At 44.6% G+C, this 17,829-nt stretch overlaps 1 protein-coding gene across 18 annotated transcripts in view; it reads right to left on the reverse strand.

The window, feature by feature from the left end:
* Nucleotides 1–17,829, reverse strand: part of PRRC2C (proline rich coiled-coil 2C) — a 117,282-nt gene that overhangs the window by 50,865 nt on the left and 48,588 nt on the right. For 15 of the 18 annotated variants that reach the window (XM_048862309.2, XM_048862320.2, XM_048862324.2 and 12 more), the window contains exons 20-22: nucleotides 17,527–17,612; nucleotides 9,515–9,703; nucleotides 6,664–6,915 (exon numbers count right to left, since the gene is read on the reverse strand). In XM_048862309.2, the coding sequence (XP_048718266.2) occupies nucleotides 6,664–6,915; nucleotides 9,515–9,703; nucleotides 17,527–17,612 (527 nt within the window). The remainder of the gene's footprint in view (nucleotides 1–6,663; nucleotides 6,916–9,514; nucleotides 9,704–17,526; nucleotides 17,613–17,829) is intronic. The other 3 variants (XM_048862319.2, XM_048862318.2, XM_048862315.2) reach the window with 1 other exon arrangement.

The raw sequence follows: 17,829 nt of genomic DNA on the forward strand, positions 1-17,829 counted from the left end.
GGATACTGTACATACATCCCCCTTTGTTCAAGAAAGTCGTTGTCCTTAATCCTCATTAGGTGATGACTTCCAGCAGAAACATTTTCAGGGAACAAGCTTGGTTTGTTGCTTGATATTGATCTGAAATTCCTGCTCTGTGTTCTCTGTACTGATATTGGCTTCCAATGGGGTCTCTCCATTGAGTTAATATCCACTGCCACCACTCCCTGCTAGGGCTGGTGAAGAGAAATAACTTGAATAATATGGTTCAGTTCTTGTCCTTCTCTGGTTGTCAAAGTACATGGAATACATACTTCTGACCACACTCTTCCAAGTACGGTCTCAGGATGCATTAGTCACTGGAGTGGTTACTTGTGGAACCTAATCCGAAGATCCTAGCAGCCTGAACAGAGTGATGTTCTAGCAGGCATTGTAAAGTTAGATACTTTAGATGTCTGCATCTTTTAGAAGTTACTTTGGTTTTAAGAGCCTGCACCAGGCTTCTCATTATCTTCACTCTTACAGGGCTGAACATTGTTTGGGACAAGACTGACACAAGTTGACTTATAGAATTTCACTAGCAGGGTTGTTGTATTTGCCACTTACTAAGTTACAGGTCTTTATGAATTTATGAGGCCTGATTCTTCATATTATGCCAGTGTAATTACACTGAATTAGTAACAGTGAAGATCAAGCCCATTGCCTGCCTATGAAAACAGGTGTATACACCTGCATTCTCAAGGCTGTGATAGTCACTAACAAGATATTGATTAAACCCCCAAGAAGTCATCAGTCTCTTGACAAGATGTTCTTATTTCAGAAAGAGACTTGAGGAACTTCATCAGGAATGGTGCGAATCAGAATGCAAAAGGTACATGGTCACTAAATCAATGAATGTCAATCTGCCACAGAGATGGCAGGCAGAACTGACAGTAGATGCTTCACATTTAAACTTCTTCCTCGTGAAGCTGTTGAGGCATTTAAAATCTAGGATTTTTATCTACCAACAATTCTTTGGGATTATAAATAAAATTGCACATATGCTTGAATTTGACAATCAAGTATATTTAAATAACCCAATGGAAGTTAAGTGATGGATAGCCTTTAGGATGTTGGCCAAATTCCTAGAATACAAATCAAGTGCCTTAACTACAAGAAACATTCCACAAACTGTGTGTTTAGGCAACACCCCTCTTGTTGGAAGAATTTTTTTTACTGAACTAAAAATTAAAGGTTGCTAGAAACGCAAGGTGGGTGAGGTAAAGTATTTTATTAGACCAACTTGTGTTTGTGAAAAATACAAGCTTTCAAGCTACACAGAGCTCTTCAGGTCTGTGAAAGGTACTCGGTGTCATAGCTAAATACCAGTGGAACAGACTGTTTAGCACAAGTAGCTAACATATTGTAACCTGTCATATTGTAAGAGACAATTTAAGGTGAAGTGGCCAGTTAACACCTCAGCAGTCAGGACAAAAAATGGAGGTTAGCAGGCTAGATTGCTCTAATGAGCCATAAATCCAGTGTCTTTATTAAAACCATGATTTTGACTGTCTAGCAAAGTTATGAATTGAAGCTTCCAGGCTTGTCTTCTGACGGTTTTATGCAGGTTCCCTTTGAGGAAGGGGACAGAGACGGAGTGACAGCTGGAGCTGGAATATGGAATAGCCAATTTCACTGCTGGTAAGCTCCCTGTCCTGGGGATGGGAGCCTACTAGAGCCAAGAATCCTGCTTGCAGATGAGACTCCCAGGGCTGCTGCTGCTGCGGTGTGGAGACAGTGGCAGCCCCCAGAATCCTGGCTCCAGCTGGGCACTCGCAGACCAGCTACTGTGTTGTAGGGAACCTGCCAGCCTACACTCCAGCTGTGAGCCCTGTGCTGGGCTGCCAGCTTGGGCTGTCAGCCTCAGCTCGGGCTGCCAGCCTCAGCTCAGGGGGGCTCCAGTTGTGAGCCCCAGGGCGGTGGGGCTCTAGCTGTCAGTGCCCCACTTCAGTCAGTGGAAGCACTCCAGGTGAGGACACGCACAAATGACAGAAGGAGCACAGTGTGGATGTGAAACACTGCTTTAATTACTGCAGATGGCTGTACCTGGACTTAAGTCAACTTAATTTAGTAGTGCAGCCAAGCCCTAACCCACTAACTGCACTTTTTGTCCTGCAGAGGTGTTAACTGGTCACTTCACCTTAAATGATCTTTTACAATGTGTTAACTATTTACACTAAACCATCTGTTCCACCTTTTATTTAGCTATAATTAAGGCTACATTTATGTCACAGAACCATTCCAGAGACCTCCCTGACATTCTCTGCTTCAGCCCCAGGGGTTGCAGGACTCTGGAGCTGGCAGCCAGTGGGGCCCTGGCAGGGTTCCAGTGACAGGCAACAGCAGGGACAAGCGGCCCTTTGCAAAGTTCCAGCAACAGACTCCTGAGGGGGCCCTCTTGAGGGTTCCAGCAATTGGCGACAGCCTTGCGGGGGGAGGGAGAATACCTTGGGTGAGTGGCTGGGGGTGTCCCGTTTTCTCTTTGGGATATATGGTCACCCTGCAGCTTCCAGCTGCCATAGTGGTGGGGGAAACCATGGAGCCGCAGTAGCAAGAGTAACAGCCAGGTCATGGCTTCTGTGTATTTTTGTTTATTACCTGTGACATGTCCGTGACTTTTACTAAAAATAACCATGACAAAATCTTAGCCTTAGCTAAGACGACACAGAGTACCTTCTCCAGATCCAAAGAAGCTGTGCAGCTCAAAAGGTTGTCTCTTTCACCAACAGAAGTTGGTCCAATAAAATATATTGCCTCACCCACCTTGTCTCTCTAATATCCTGGGACCAACAAGGTTACAACACTAAAAGCAAAGTTTAAAGTTTGTCTTTGAGGCTAAAAAAATACTTCTCTTGGGTCTACATGATTGTCTTGAACTACAAAAGGCTAAGGATGTTATTAATCTTTATTAATGTTATACTGAAGAAACTAATAAAATAATTTCTATTTATCTAAATAAAATTCCAAAGCAGTATCAAGAAAAAATGAGAAGTATATGTGCAAGCTTTCTTTTAACTTGTATGGGCAATCAGAAGTTGAAACAGAGGGGCCAACTTTCCCAGCTACCCTAAGTTGCCTAAAAGGAGGAGAATGTTGTACAAAGCTGAGATGAATCTAGAAGACGAGAGACAGAGAAGAGTTGGCACTGAGAAGAGAACCTGCTGTGAATGAAAAGGCTGGTTTAAAGCTACATTATGTATTATCTGAAAAGAAGTTTGATTTGTTTCTGTCTTGAGGTGATTGTCCAAGCCAAGGAGGTTGTTAAATGCTCATCCATTTTAGGCTACAAATGAAGCAATTTCCCAGGCCTATTGGGACATTTTAGCTTCTTTTAAAGAGCTAGCTTCCATTAACTACAAGTCAGTACCAGGTGGATTCCATTACTTTCAAAACTGGTAGGACTGATCTTGTTGACTGTACCTATGAACTGCAAGATGTGGTTTACATACCATTTTAATGATTTCTGGGGGAGGTGGAGAGGCCAGTGTGGTTTATTTAGATTTAGAAGACAGCAAGAGTGGTCTCACCATAGAAACATAAAACTGTTGAAACAAATGAGATGCAGCAGCAACTCCAAAAAGCAAGTCTCTTCTCATATTATATGGATCATCATCATCCTGACGTTCTATATTTATAATGCAAAGAGCATGACTAAACAACATGGGTGCTCTCATTATGGAGCTTTTTTTGAATGGGTGAAGTACTCTGCTCTGCGGTTCTGGAGTTGCAGACAAGGTATACTTGACTGTTGCAACCTGACTTAGAGGGAAAACTCACCATCCTCTTACATGAGCAGTAGGTTTTTTTTTTTTTGTTTGTTTTTAAGAGACTGCTCACTGTGTTTCGCTTAAACACTTTAAAATCACTTGTTTGAAAATTTACTTTTAATGCTATCTAAAATTAATACAACAATAGAGGAAAACTTCCCCCTATTTTTCATTTGGTTATACTTGTGCATTTTAGAGAACTGTATAGCCATCATCTGTTTTTCCTTGTACAGTCCATTTCACTTTGTCTGGCTGGGTCCTCCAAGGAATAAGGAGAGAAAAACATTTTAAAGACACAAAAATGTGGCTGGAAAACAAAAGCTGGCAGAGGAACTTAGGGACAGGCATGATACCTAAAACTACTTTAAAAACTAGATTTGAAGTTGATGGCGCCACTACCTCAAAGGTGACCTGCAAAGATTTGTGTTTTGCTTTGGTAATGTTTTAAAAAAAGCCTGAAAGTTTCTCTTCTAAATACAGTTTTCCTGCTTGGTTTTATACTCAAAATTAAAGATTTGTCTACCCGTTTTTCATGGAGGACTCTATGGGTGACTTGAGAACACAATTATGACATCACAATAATGAGTGAAATTTGAACAACTGAGAGGGCAAGGAATATTTAGGTAAACTGTAGAAAACACTGTTTTGTTAACACCTATTTAACTCAAACAGCTGGGAGAAAAGATCTGTGTGAACATTTCAGCTAAGGGCTGGGACAGCTCCCATTTCAGCACTCTGGTCCTTTAAGCTTCCTGCAGACACAAGACTTGATACTCCTGATAGCTTCAACTTACGTTTAAAAAAACTTAAAAGAACAATCCCACCCTTTCAAGTCTTCTTTATACTTAATAAAGGAGACAAAATATCACAAAAACCAATTTCTCCCTTTGTGGGTTGCCTGTAACTTCTTGGGATTAGGGAGAGGACAAAAGGATGTCAATGTATGCTGCTAGTGCTATTATATCCAGGGCCTTCCTTTTGGGTAGTCAGCTGAGGCATCTTTCCCATTCTGAATGCTTCCTGGGAAAAGATGATTATGTTCTCCTTGCCCTGATAGGCCTCAATGGGATGCTCTGGTCCTAGAACAAGAGGTTACAAAAAACCCATTGGGCTCTGACAATAAAGGAACTAGGCCCAAGCCAGGATGTACAAAGTAAGATACAGTCATGGTCTCCCCTGCCAGTCACCAAAAATACTACTTCAGCACCTCAGAGGTTACACTTTTCATCTTATCAGTTTTTGGTGGGCTTAAGACATTTAAGTCTGCTGGTTCAGGGAAGCCAATACACAGATACAGACAAGATTAAAAACGGCAGCACCCACTATTTACTCAAACTCACCAACACACCTTAAAACAAACTTTCCACTGCTGGCAACAGGAGAAACATTCATTAGGCTAGAACAGAGATTTCAGAGACTACCTCTTCTCCATGGCAGAGGTTATGTACCACCCCTCATGTCTCTCAAGAGTGAATCTTTCCAAGGATGTGCAGCCTCCAATAACTGCTCTGCAGATTGCTTCTAGTTCACTGGAGAGCATGTGGCAACTCAGCTTAAAGGATCACAGATATGCTCTCAGTTTTTTTTAAGTTGTTTCGGCTAACTTAGAACTATTTAAACAACATTCTTGGAGTCACTAGTATCTCAGATTCCTCAGCATATCAAGTACAATGTCACTGCTAGCAACAGAGCAATATTTCCAGCTCAAGATTGACTATCTGCAGGCAACTGAGACAGAACATTACAAACTGGAAGTCCCGAGTCATTAAATTGTCTTGCCAGCGGGTGGTATGTGCCCACCTGCTACTGAAACAACCACCAGTTCCTATTTAAAATGTCCACTTCCCCACCTCCAGTTGATAAGGAGCTTAATTTCTGCAGTCGCGTTCTCAATCTTTGTGCTCAATCTTGCACTGGCTGTGTGCTGGGCTAGTCCTTTGGTGTAAATTCAAGTAATCTGTAGGCCGCTTTAAAGTTATACTGGATTCAACAGACCTCAGAGGAGCTATCACAACAGCAGAGGATCACTGGGAAGCCTTGGTTATTCCTACCCCTCCCCCCAATTTTGTGCTGTCAGTACAGCATAGCTAAGGATCAGGGCTGAAAGCAAGCAAAGTAGAGGTCTTCCTGTTAAGTGTTATTACAAAAGGTCTCCATAAAATCAAAGAGCAATCTGCAGAGAATGTACAGTGAAGCTTAAGTGTCTTCACCATGTTCCAGCAATTTTCAAAAGCACTGAAGTCTCATTGAACTCAATAGGATTTGGACATCTAAATTCTTTACGTGCTTTTGAAAATGTTTCCATACCAAAGCTTATCTTGAAGCTTGATATATGCTGTTTCCTTTGCTGTGATACTCAAACTTGCAAACTGAGTCTCCCTCCAACATTTGGTACAGCTCTCTGATGATGGTTGACCACCTTGCTCTTGTGTAACTTGGATACACTCAGTGCCTGATTTGAAGTTCAAGGCTTCTGCCTACTCCAACCTCTTTGGTGCTATTCCCCACAGACCAGAACCTAGGGCTCAGAGCACAGACTTATTTTCTATAGCTTAGTGAGCACTTGTAATCACCGATGAGGCAGTGTAACAGTTTAGAACACGTCAACCACAGTCACATACAGGGCACATGATCCACAGCAGTGTTCTATTTTTAAATATTACTTCCTGAGAACAACTACAGGCAAATGGTTTAACTTTTCAACTCCAATGTTTTGTAAGTTCTTCTATGTAATACTTGAATGATTTCATCAGCAGGCAACTAAATGTCATAGCTGATTCAGACATTAAATGACCAATAATGGGTTACAGTCAATGAAATATCTCTTTTACACACATTGTTCAGTAATGTTCAAGAAATGTGCCACTTTTGGTCTTACCTTTGTATTTGTTCCAAACTCTGGAGCAGAGACAGAGATAATTGTTCCTATTTCAGTACTCAGTTCATTTGCGGCTTTGGTTTCTTTTGTCGAAACAGGGTCTGGACTCCTGACAGTGGTGGGACTGGGCTTCTCCTGTCCCTCGGGCTCTCCCTGCTGGGCATCCTTCACCTTTCTGTTCTTTAGCGAACGCTCTTTCCCAATAGGACCAGGTTTATATTCTTTGTTTTCTACTGGACTCAAGTCTGGAAGCTAAATTAGTGTTTTAACTTGTCAGTGTTGGCTGTTTAGTCAAAACATTTTGTTGACATCTACCAAGACTCAAAAAGTCTGTGACCGTTCCTTGAGGGTGTAAACAGTATGTCTGGGTTTTTTTTGTTTTAAATAAAGGGAAGGTTAGTCTAGTTAGAGATGTTAATCTGGCACCAGATGAGTATCACACGTCTCTTAAAAGCACTAATTACCAGCAGGAAGCCAAAGATCTAAGCAGAGCTACTATGGGTGCTATATTAAATGGCATAGGATTAAATAGTCAGTCTAAAGATTAAAAGTGACCTGCAAAGAAGAAAAAATTGCACTAGTGAACTTTAATATACACTGTCTAAAGAGAGCCCCAAAGGTTTTTTCTAGCAATGTTGAACGGATTTTTTTTTAGCTTTAGTAGTATCAGGAATATTGAGTCTTCTGTTTTTGCTGGAGCCCTAAAAAGCTGGAGGTGGAGGGTTCTCAGCCCTAAGTTGAAGAGACACTGGGGTATGGATGTTTGCCAGTCATTTCTTCCACAGTTTTGTTTGCACTAAAAGGGTTTTAAACACAAACTCAAATTTGCAAGTGTTTCCCTGTCTTCTTTTGCAGGAGTGGTGGCTGCAATGGCATATGGCTATATTATCATCAATGTTTTTAAATGTAAAGTTGATTTCTCTATAACTGTGTGGAGGGAGAGCACTGAGGGGCTTTGGGAGTCTGTGGCCACAAAGGAAGAAAAAGTTTAACACCATGCCATGACACTCAGAAGATACTCCCTTCTTCATAGATGGTGACACCCCCAGAGGGTAGACTGCTTGAAGCAGTTCAGTGGCTACTACTGTGAGGCAGCAGGAGCAGCATAATGTCTCTTTAAAGCTAGTGGGCTAGGGTAGGCAGCGCAGCCCTCAATGCATTAATGGAGGCTAAGGGTGGGCAGGGGAGAGACTGGCAGTTTCTCTCTCACCACAAGTACTTCATGACAAGGAATGAGGAGGTTAATTGCTCCAGAGACAGGTAAAGGAGACCCTTCTTTACAGGTCTGTCTGCTGGGGAGGCCCCTAAATGGAGACAAAGACAACTCCTACCCAGAGAGTTTGCACCTGTAGGGCTCAAAAGCTGTTGAGAAAGGAGGGGGAAATGTGTTGGCTAGAGTAGCCACTTAGGTTCATCACTCCTACAGCAGACAGTTCTGCCTCACCCTTCCTCTCCTCTCCCATCTCATCCCCAAGCACACTACTTTGCAGTATAGTTAAAGCAGTACAACCTTCTAGTGAAGAGAAGTCCTAAACGTCTAAGACTTAACTAAAAAGTTTGCGTTTAATTTTACTGAAAATCTCTTCCCCCATCAATAGCTCACTTAATTCTCTTGTCTTATGAGGTTATAGTCCTACCAGGAAAAACAAAGTAGATAAGACCTGATATTTGTAAAGTAGAAACAAGCAGAAAAAACAGACTATCTATGCAATCTGTATACTTGATGAAAACGTGGCATTTTTTTACCTTTGCAGATCACCTTTACGTAACTCCAATATAAGTGATTTGACACACATACAATATACGCATGTTCTTAATGCAAGACTGAGTTCAGTTATATTTTATAAGGTTGTTGATTACTAATGTATTTTCATCAAGTCAATTATATGAACATTTAGTCTGAGTAGTCCTCTGCTGCTATTAACATTAATTATGCAAATGTCACTGGATTACAGGCTGTCAGTGTAACAGTTATCAAAACTATGCTGGCTCTTTAACAAGTAGATGCACTCTAATGACCTTCAATTTTCTAAGTCATGATGGGGTAAGTAACCAATTTGTCTTCAGAAAAAAACCTAAGGGGTTCCCAGTAGACAAGTGTACTGGGACCACTACTGGGACTCAGGCAACAGGAAGAGGACCTGGGAACTCAGGGCTAGGGTCAGTACCTTAACCACCAACTTATTCCAAAACACTGGAGAGGGCTGCTGCAGTGTGAGAAGCCAGTGTTCTTCCCCTATCCCCCAACTTTTCCTGTCCCCCTATTTCCTACAAGCCTGTGTATTTGATGGTGAGGAAAAGAGGTCAGTACCCATTTGGTTAGCAGACAATCCAGTCAGTCCTATACCACAGGAGTTTTCTCCTCCGTCTCCCTCTAGACTGCTAAATATTCCTGTAGGGACAAGCACTTTAGCATGCAACTAGCAAAGGAAGACCAGATAGGGGCTCTAAACATGACAGTATAAATAATGTAATGTCTATACACAATTTTTAAAGGAAAACCAAGATAGGCCATTTATTGTTATAAAAAAAAAAGTGATTTCAGAGACATCCCCACTTTAAAAAAGTAGGTTTGGATGTTCTGAAGGAGGCTTAGATTGCTCAGACAGCATATATTTATAGGTTCTTTCTACATGGCTGATTTGGTAACTGTGTAAACTGATGCACAACATCTTCTCTGACTAACACACAGCGGGAAACGAGGTCTGTCTTATTTGGATTGTACCTGTAACAGTTCCTTTAATTTTTTTCAAGCCACAGTTCTGGTATTTTTCCTTTTGACTGGACTTCTCTGCCACCCAGGAGCCCACTATACAGGCTTCTACTGTTAACTAAAGATCTTCTCCCTTACCTTTTGTGCTTTGATGGGTCCTGCCCGAGGCTGCTTCTGTCTTTGCTCTTTTGGTTCAGGTATTTTGTCAGTGGGCTTCTCTGAAAGCACAGGGCCAACTTCACTGTCACTACCACTAGAAGCTGGGGCTCCAAACTGAATAGTTTCTATTCCAAGCTCGACTCCACTTTCCTGTCCAGGTTTTGTTCCCTAGTTAAGGTATCAACAGCATACATTAAAACTTCAACAAATTCTCAACCAGAATGTTGCCTTAAAATAGGTTTTTACCTTGATTTTAATGTAGTTATATACTTAAGCATACAAAAGTCAGGAAATGGAAGTTAAGCACATGAAAGGCTGGTTAAAATTTGATGCAACCCACATTATCCTCATTTTTAAAAACATTTTTAGTTCTCATTACTTGAGAATGTAAGACCAGAGCCAAATGTAAAAATAGCAGGTTGAAGCTGGTTTTGAGGCAATACCTAGGTTTCTTCTAAGAAATATTTGCTTAGCTACTTGAATTTAATACTAAACAAGCATACACCCTTTCGTTAAAATTTTAATTCTCATAGTATTTATCCTGTTGCTGGCATTAGGGAAAGTTGTAATGACAAACATTTTAGAGAAATTACGTAATTTTTTCAATTTACGAATACTTGTTGCAAAATGCATTTTTAACTTTACTTTTTTAAATTACACAATTAATTTAGTATATTACTTTCTGTTTAAGAAGCTTTACAGATCACCTATGATGTACAGAAAGTAATCACCCTTCATGAATGCATGCGTCACAGCAGAAAAGTTTCTATGGTACAGAATACCAGTGAGAGATGTGTAGAAGCTTTCCTGAAGCTGCTTTATTAAAAGGAATACTGTTGGTTTTAAAAAGTCAGATGTATGAATATTTTTGCTGACAACCTAAGATTACTGGAATAGATTTGATTAAATAAATTGAAGAGCTTCTTGCATTTGAAAATATCTTGTGTATATTCACTTTCTGCTTTGAGTGTGTCAGTCAACAGGAGAAAGAAAAAACATTTAAAAACAGTAAAATGTGGTTGAAACCCATTATAATTGGATGGACAAGAGGGGGCATGTACTGCACTTGACTACTTTCAATTGTTTTGAAGTTGAGTGTCTCTTTAAATGTGAACTGGGACAGCAAAGACCAAGCAAAGGTCTTTGTGGACAGCAAAGACCAAGTTAATACTTAATTCAAAGGATGTCAGCAAAAAGATTGAGAAGAGTTGTCTCATCTGCTGGAGCTATTAAGGTCAGTCTATTTACAGACTTACTGTTTTATATTGCGATAGATATCTTGGACAAGTATCTAGAGAACTACAGGAAAGGTAGATATGCAATTTTCAGGAAGCATATCTATTGTCCCTTTTTTGGGAATATGAAAATATGGCCTATGGATGAAAGAAACCTTAAAAGTACGACAATATCAAGGGAATCTGTATATTATCTTGCTGACTATGAGCCACAGACAAGTATGCATAGAGCAGCTAAACAAAATATTTTAAAGTGTTTTAACTCAAATTAAGCTTACGTTAATTTTTTTCTGAAAAATCAGCTATATTTATCCAATTGCTAAGTTACAACTGGTAAATCTGAGGCTGTTTAACAAATTCTAGTCAAGTTAGCTACTGAGAGTTGAATCTTAAAGCATTTGCTAAACTAGAACTCCATAATCAAACAAGTTAACTGCTGCAAGTTTATTGGTTTAAGTTTTATAATTCTAAACTATGAAGTTTACAAGTTTTTCTAATTACTAACACTGTCTCAATAAGCATTTTTGCTGTAACTGCTCTCAGTAAGAAATTAGATAATGTCAGTAGCTGGCACTATCTATATTATTCAGTAATTACATCTAGCTAAAGAAAAAACGCACAGTTTGAAAACACTGGATAATTGTGACAATCCCCTTGGCAAAAGGTCCCCTGGTTCTTTGCAAACAACTCTTGTCTTAGACCTGATAACATTGCTTACAAGGTATTTGTCCATAAAGGGTAACATATAAGGCCTCTATTGAAAGCTTGCAACTTATTGATGTTCATAATCATGGCATGGTATATGTACCGATAACATCTGAGGAATAATGTAACTATATTGAAGTTTATGTCCTTATGGTCTTAAGGTTAAAAGGAGTCACGCTGGAGTAATATTACTTGGTGACGGCCTATTCATGCAGGATTGGGTTACCACTCCTCCAAACTTAGCCAGTGATGTAATGCGAGGCTCAATGGTCTAGTATTGCCACATCATGGAACAGTCAATAGAAAACCATCATAGGCAACTGCAAACAATCAAAACCACTTGGAGGTGAAAACAACATTGTAACAGACCATGGACTACCCTGCCTATGAATAAAGACAAAAGACTGTTTCAGTATAAGAGTGGGGAGAGGCACTCTGGATCCATTCACTGAGGAGACACCTTAAAGGGGGAGGGGGGAGAGATTTTTCATGAAAGATTGGTTCTTGGAAGCCAGCCAGCTCTACAACAGATGGAACTTTTGGGGAGGAGGGGACCTACTTTATTAAATAGGAAAGTAGGTCCCAGTTCACATTTTATTATTTTGTTTTGTATTGTAACCGTTTCCACCACTATCTTATTACTAGTGAAATCTCTATTCTTTCTTAAATAAACCTTTTGTTTCATTATAAGTGTTCTGTACAGTGCTCTCTGCAGTGGTTTAAGTAAAGCTGGTAACTGGAGTACAGAGGATTTTTGTCGGTAACTGGTGTCACAGTCTGGATATCACATGGGAGCACTTTAAGGAAACTTGGAGACTAGGGTGCACCTGCTGTTAATCTGCAAGGAAAGGACAGGGCTGGCATAGCTGAGAGAGGAGAGGAGAGGGCTGGTGGTGATAGGGAACTAAACATTCAGTTACTACAAGACTCCCTCACTCTGGAGGCAGGGGCTAAAAAACAGTTACTCACCTTTGTAACTGTTGTTCTTCGAGATATGTTGTTCATATCCATTCCAATTTAGGTGTGTGCGTGCCATGTGCACAGCTGCCAGAGAATTTTTACCCTAGCAACACCTACTGGGTCGGCTGCGGAGACCCCTGGAGTGGCGCCTTTGTATACTTCATATACCCCAGCCAATCCAGCGCCCCCTCAGTTCCTTCTTGCCGGCTACTCTGACAGAGGAGAAGGGGGCAGGTTTGGAATGGATATGAGCAACATCTCGAAGAACAGTTTAAAAAGGTGAGTAACCATTTTTTCTTCTTCGAGTGCTTGCTCCTATCGATTCCAATTTAGGTGAGTCCCAAGCCTTACCTAGGTGGTGGGATCAGAGTGAAGCAAAGTGGATTGTAGGACCGCTCTACCAATAGCTGCGTCGTCTCTTGCTTGACAGACAATGGCATAGTGCAAAGCAAAAGCTTTTACCGAGGACCAACTTATGGCTCTGCAGATCTCCTGGATCGGCACCTGGGCCAAAAAAGCCGCCGATGAGGCCTGGGCCCTTGTGGAGCGAACAGTGAGGGGCAGGGTTGATACACCAGCCAGATCATAGCAAGCAGGGATACAGGACGTGATCCACGAGGAGATCCGCTGAGATGAAACCGGGAGGCCTTTCATCCGGTCTGCCATGGTGATGAAGAGCTGGATTGTCTTCCTGAACGGTTTTGTACGCTCAATGTAGAAGGCAAGGGCCCTACGTACATCAAGGGAGTGCAGCCGCTGTTCCTAGTGATTGGCGTGTGGTTTTGGATTAAAAAACGGAAGAAGTATGTCCTGGTTGATATGGAAGCCCGATACAACCTTCGGAAGAAAGGTCGGATGAGGCCAAAGCTGCACTTTATCTTTATGAAAGATAGTGCAGGGTGGTTCGGAGGTAAGGGCTCTGAGCTCGGAGACATGCCGTGCCAACGTGATAGTGACAGGAAAGCTGTTTTCCAGGAGAGGTAGAGGGAGCAGGTGGCTAGTGGCTCGAACAGGGGCCCCACGAGTCTGGAGAGGACCAGGTTAAGATCCCATGCGGGGACTGGCTGTCGAAGCTGTGAGTAGAGGCGGTTCAGGCCCTTGAGAAACTTGTCAGCCATGAGATTGTCAAGACAGAGCGGCCATTCACACCCGGGTGAAAAGCCGATAGGGCCACAAGGTGAACTCTGATGGAGCTCTCAAGCTGGATGACAGACTGATGCCAGCCAGGCTTGTAATGGGCGGAGTCGAAGTCTGGCATGCCTGGTCACGTATGTGCAGGAAGCCATGTGGCCGAGAAGACTCAAGCAACTTCTTGCTGGCGAGGTTGGGAAGCTCTGAAGGCTCCAAATAGGGCCACTATAGCCTGGAAACAAGCATCTGGCAGGAGGGCTCGTGCCTGCAGAGAGTCCAGAACTGCCCCAATGAATGCTATTCTCTGGGTCAGTTCTAGTGTCAACTTTGCCACACTGAGAAGGAGGCCTAACCGAGGAAACGTGTCCTTGACCAAGCGGAGGTGGGACTGCACCTGTTTTTTGGTGCATCCCTGGATAAACCAGTTGTCGAGGTAAGGGTATACCTGCACCTGCCGACAACGAAGGAAGGCTACCATGACCACCATACATTTGGTAAACACTCGGGGGGCCGTGGAGAGACTGAAGGGAAGGGCCGTGAACTGATAAGGTTCACAGAGGAAGCGTCTGTGTGCCGGATGAATCGCTATGTGGAAATACACGTCCTTCATGTCGAGGGCGCCGTACTAGTCTCTAGGAAAGGTATGATTGTGCCCAAGGAGACCATGCGGAATTTCAACTTTACCATGAACTTTTTGAGACCACGCAGGTCCAGAATGGGCCAAAGCCCTCCCTTTGCCTTGCGGATTAGGAAATATCGGGAGTAAAACCCCTTACCTCCGTTGGAACCTCCTCAATCACCCCCATGGCGAGGAGCGCCTGAACCTCCTGAATAAGGAGTTGCTTGTGAGAAGGGTCCCTGAAGAGGGACGGGGAAGGAGGGTGGGAAGGAAGAAAATTGGAGAGAGTATCCCGCTTCCACTGTGCGGAGGACCCAGCGGTCTGCAGTTATGTGGGAGCAGGCACAGTGGAAGCGGGATAACGATTCAAGAAGGGTCGGGTAGGATCCTGAATGAGGTCCGGTACATCGTCCTCGAGGGTCCCTTCAAAAGGTCTGTTTTGAGCCCAAAGGAGGCTTCGACAGGCCCTGGCCTTGCCTAGACTGGGGGTTGGAGGGCTTCCTCCTTCCATTACCCCCCCGTCTCCTATAAAAATCCTGCCTTGGACGAGGAGGAGGATAGGAGCGTTGTTGTGGCTGCTGGGGTTTGAAGGTTTCCGCTGGGTAGCCGGTGGGTGCATGCCCAGGGACTTCATTATCACCCATGAGTCCTTAAGGTTTCGTAGCCTGGAATCAGTCTTGTCCGAAAACAGGCCCTCTCCATCAAAGGAGAAGTCCTGTAGCATTTGCTGAAGCTTCGGTGGCAGGCTGGAGGCGTGCAGCCAGGAGATACGCCTCATCGCTATCCCCGAGGACAAAGTACATGCGGCAGAATCCGCACCATCCAGTGAGGCCTGCAACAAGGTCCATGCCACTGTTTTTCCCTCATCAACCAAGGCCCCAAACTCCTCTCTGGACTCAGGAGGTACTAACTCCTTAAATTTCAGCATGGAGTTCCAGGAGTTAAAACTGTATCGGCTCAGGAGTGCCTGCTGATTAGCGATCCTGAGCTGAAGACCCCCCAAGCAATAAATTTTGCACCCAAACAGATCAAGGCGCTTGGTGTCCTTTGATTTGGGAGCTGGGGCCTGCTGGCCATACCATTCTCTCTCGTTCACCGATGCTACCACTAGTGAACAAGGCTGCGGGTGGGTGAACAAATAATCGTACCCCTTTGAGGGGACAAAGTATTTGCACTCCACTCCCTTAGCAGTCGGTGGGATGGATGCAGGTGTTTGCCAGATTGTTCTGGTGGTGGATTGGATAGTGGATTGGTGGAGTGGATTGAATAAAGGGTAGGGCTACCCTTGATGGAGCTTCCGCTGACAGAATATTCACCACTGGGTCCTCCACCTCTACCACCTCCTCTGCTTGGAAATTCAGATTACGGGCCACCCTGCGCAGGAAGTCCTGTTGGGCATGGAGGTCTATGGGAGGGGAACCCGAGACTGCAGTGCCTGCCACTGTCTCGTCGGGCGCGGAGGCGGAGGCGGCCACAAGGGGGAGAGGGTCATCTAAGGCCTCTTGGGGAACTGGGCCCAGCTGTCCTGTGCCAGCGACCTCAGGGCCCGGAGCAGGAACCAGCGCTGGAGGAGGTCCTGTAGCAGGAAGAGGAGCCACCACAGTCTCCATGCCTCCCGGGGCGGGCCGAGTGGCGACAGCCTCTGGCACTTGTGGCTTGGACGGGGCTGAGCAAGAAGCCCCAGACGGAGCACCCTGGGTCTGGTGGTATGCCCAGGGTGTCCAGAATGGCCATTGGGTGGGCCCTTAAGTGGGACCCTGCTCCTGCCAATGCCCAGCCCGACTCCAGGAGGCTATGGTCCATACTGCGGCAGTCCGAGAAGCGCGACCCTGCCTCCGATCCCAAGAAATGGGAAACGGAACAGGAAGGCCACGGTGGTGCCGAGTCATGCTGACGGGGCAATGGTGAACAGCGCCGCAACACTGGGGAGCGGTGCCGGGACCTGGATCTAGACGGTGAGCGGCATCGGGTCCGGGATCTGCTCCTCGACGGTGATTGGTGGGCAAGCAGCACCAGGACCAGTGCCGGGAATCGGAGCGGTGCTGCAAGTATGACCGGTGCCGCGAGAAAGTGCGGTGTCAGGACTGCGAGTGGTGTTGGGAGTGAGAACGGTGCAGAGAACAAGATAGGTGCTGTGGCTCGACCGACGGTGCTGACGGGGAGACAGGGCCAGCTTGCCTCGGGATGGTGCTGCACGTGCAGGTACCAGTGCTTTGGCATGAGGCTGAGGGGATGCTGATGCCATCATGGCGGTAAGGTCCCTTGCAGCCACAAAGGTATCCAGGGTGGACAGCAACTGGACCTCAACCACGCTGTGTACCGGGAAGTCCAGGGGCACTGGACTCAATGGCTCTCCCTCCCAGGGCCGGAGTCAACTGTGCCAAGGCCGTAGACTGGGACGCACCTCCAGAGGCGGTTCCAAGGAGGCTGGCCTCTGTGGGAGTGGGCCAGCCTTTTCCGGTTTCTGGTGCTGCTTCTGGCCAGGAGAGTGGGACCGGTGCCAGGCCGATGATATCGGCTGCAGTGCTAGGGAGTGCCAGTGCCATGGGTCTTGGTCATAGTCCAACCACGGTGCTGCTCCTACTGCTGCTGCCAGAGCGCTGCGCACCAAGGCGCTCGGTGCCGGATCTTGGCACACCGCAGGAGGTTGCGGGCTAAGAACTGCCTCCATAAGGAGCTGTTTGAGACGAAAGTCCCGCTCCTTCTTGGTCCGGGGATGAAAACCCTCGCAGATCCTGCACTTGTCTGCTTAATGAAGCTCACCTAGACACTTTAGGCAAGAGTCTGCGGGTCACCCGTTGGCATGGGCTTAGAGCAGGAACCGCAGGGCTTCAATCCCGGAGCTTTGGGCATGAGCCCAATAGAAAATCAGGAAGGAGGGGGAACCCTGTAACCCACTAATACTAACTAACTACAACTATAACTATGAACTACTATAAACTATCAACTATGAACGGTTATAAACTAGAAACCGCAAATGCTAGGGAGAGGGGAGACCAGCGAAGCAGAACTCCACAGTTCCAGTGACCGTCACAGGCAGTAAAAAGGAACTGAGCGGGCGCTGGGTCAGCTGGCGTATATATCGAGCATCATGAAGGCGCCACTCCAGGGGGCTCCAGAGCCGACCCACCGGGTGTTGCTAGGGGTAAAAATTCTCCGACGGCTGTACACACGGCGTGCGCGCACACCTAAACTGGAATCGATATGAGCAAGCACTCAAAGAAGAACAAGGTGACTCCCAGTCCTGGGTACTTTGCGAACCATCACAATAATCATATTTCATTTGTCCCACCACCTGCAAGACACAAATTGAGCGATCTTCAGATGTTCTTGATTCTTACCTCTGGAGATGTAGCTGATCCAAATGATGTCAAAGGCTTATTCCACGCACTGACTGAAGGGGGTTGTGGTGGACTAATGGGTCCCACTAAAAGTCCAGAGAATACAGTGGAGTCAAAACCACAATTAATCCATGGTTATTCAGATTCATAAGTACAACACTGAATGGACAATGAAACTTCAGCTACTTGATTTCACATGTTTGATTCTAGAACTCCATTTCAGCTTTTAACAGTAAGTCCCTTATTAAGTCAACCGTGATTGCCCTAATTAGCATATTTGGAAACATGCACAAATTTGACAAA

This window comes from Caretta caretta, chromosome 8 (assembly GCF_965140235.1).
Source record: "Caretta caretta isolate rCarCar2 chromosome 8, rCarCar1.hap1, whole genome shotgun sequence".
Lineage (NCBI taxonomy): Eukaryota > Metazoa > Chordata > Testudines > Cheloniidae > Caretta > Caretta caretta.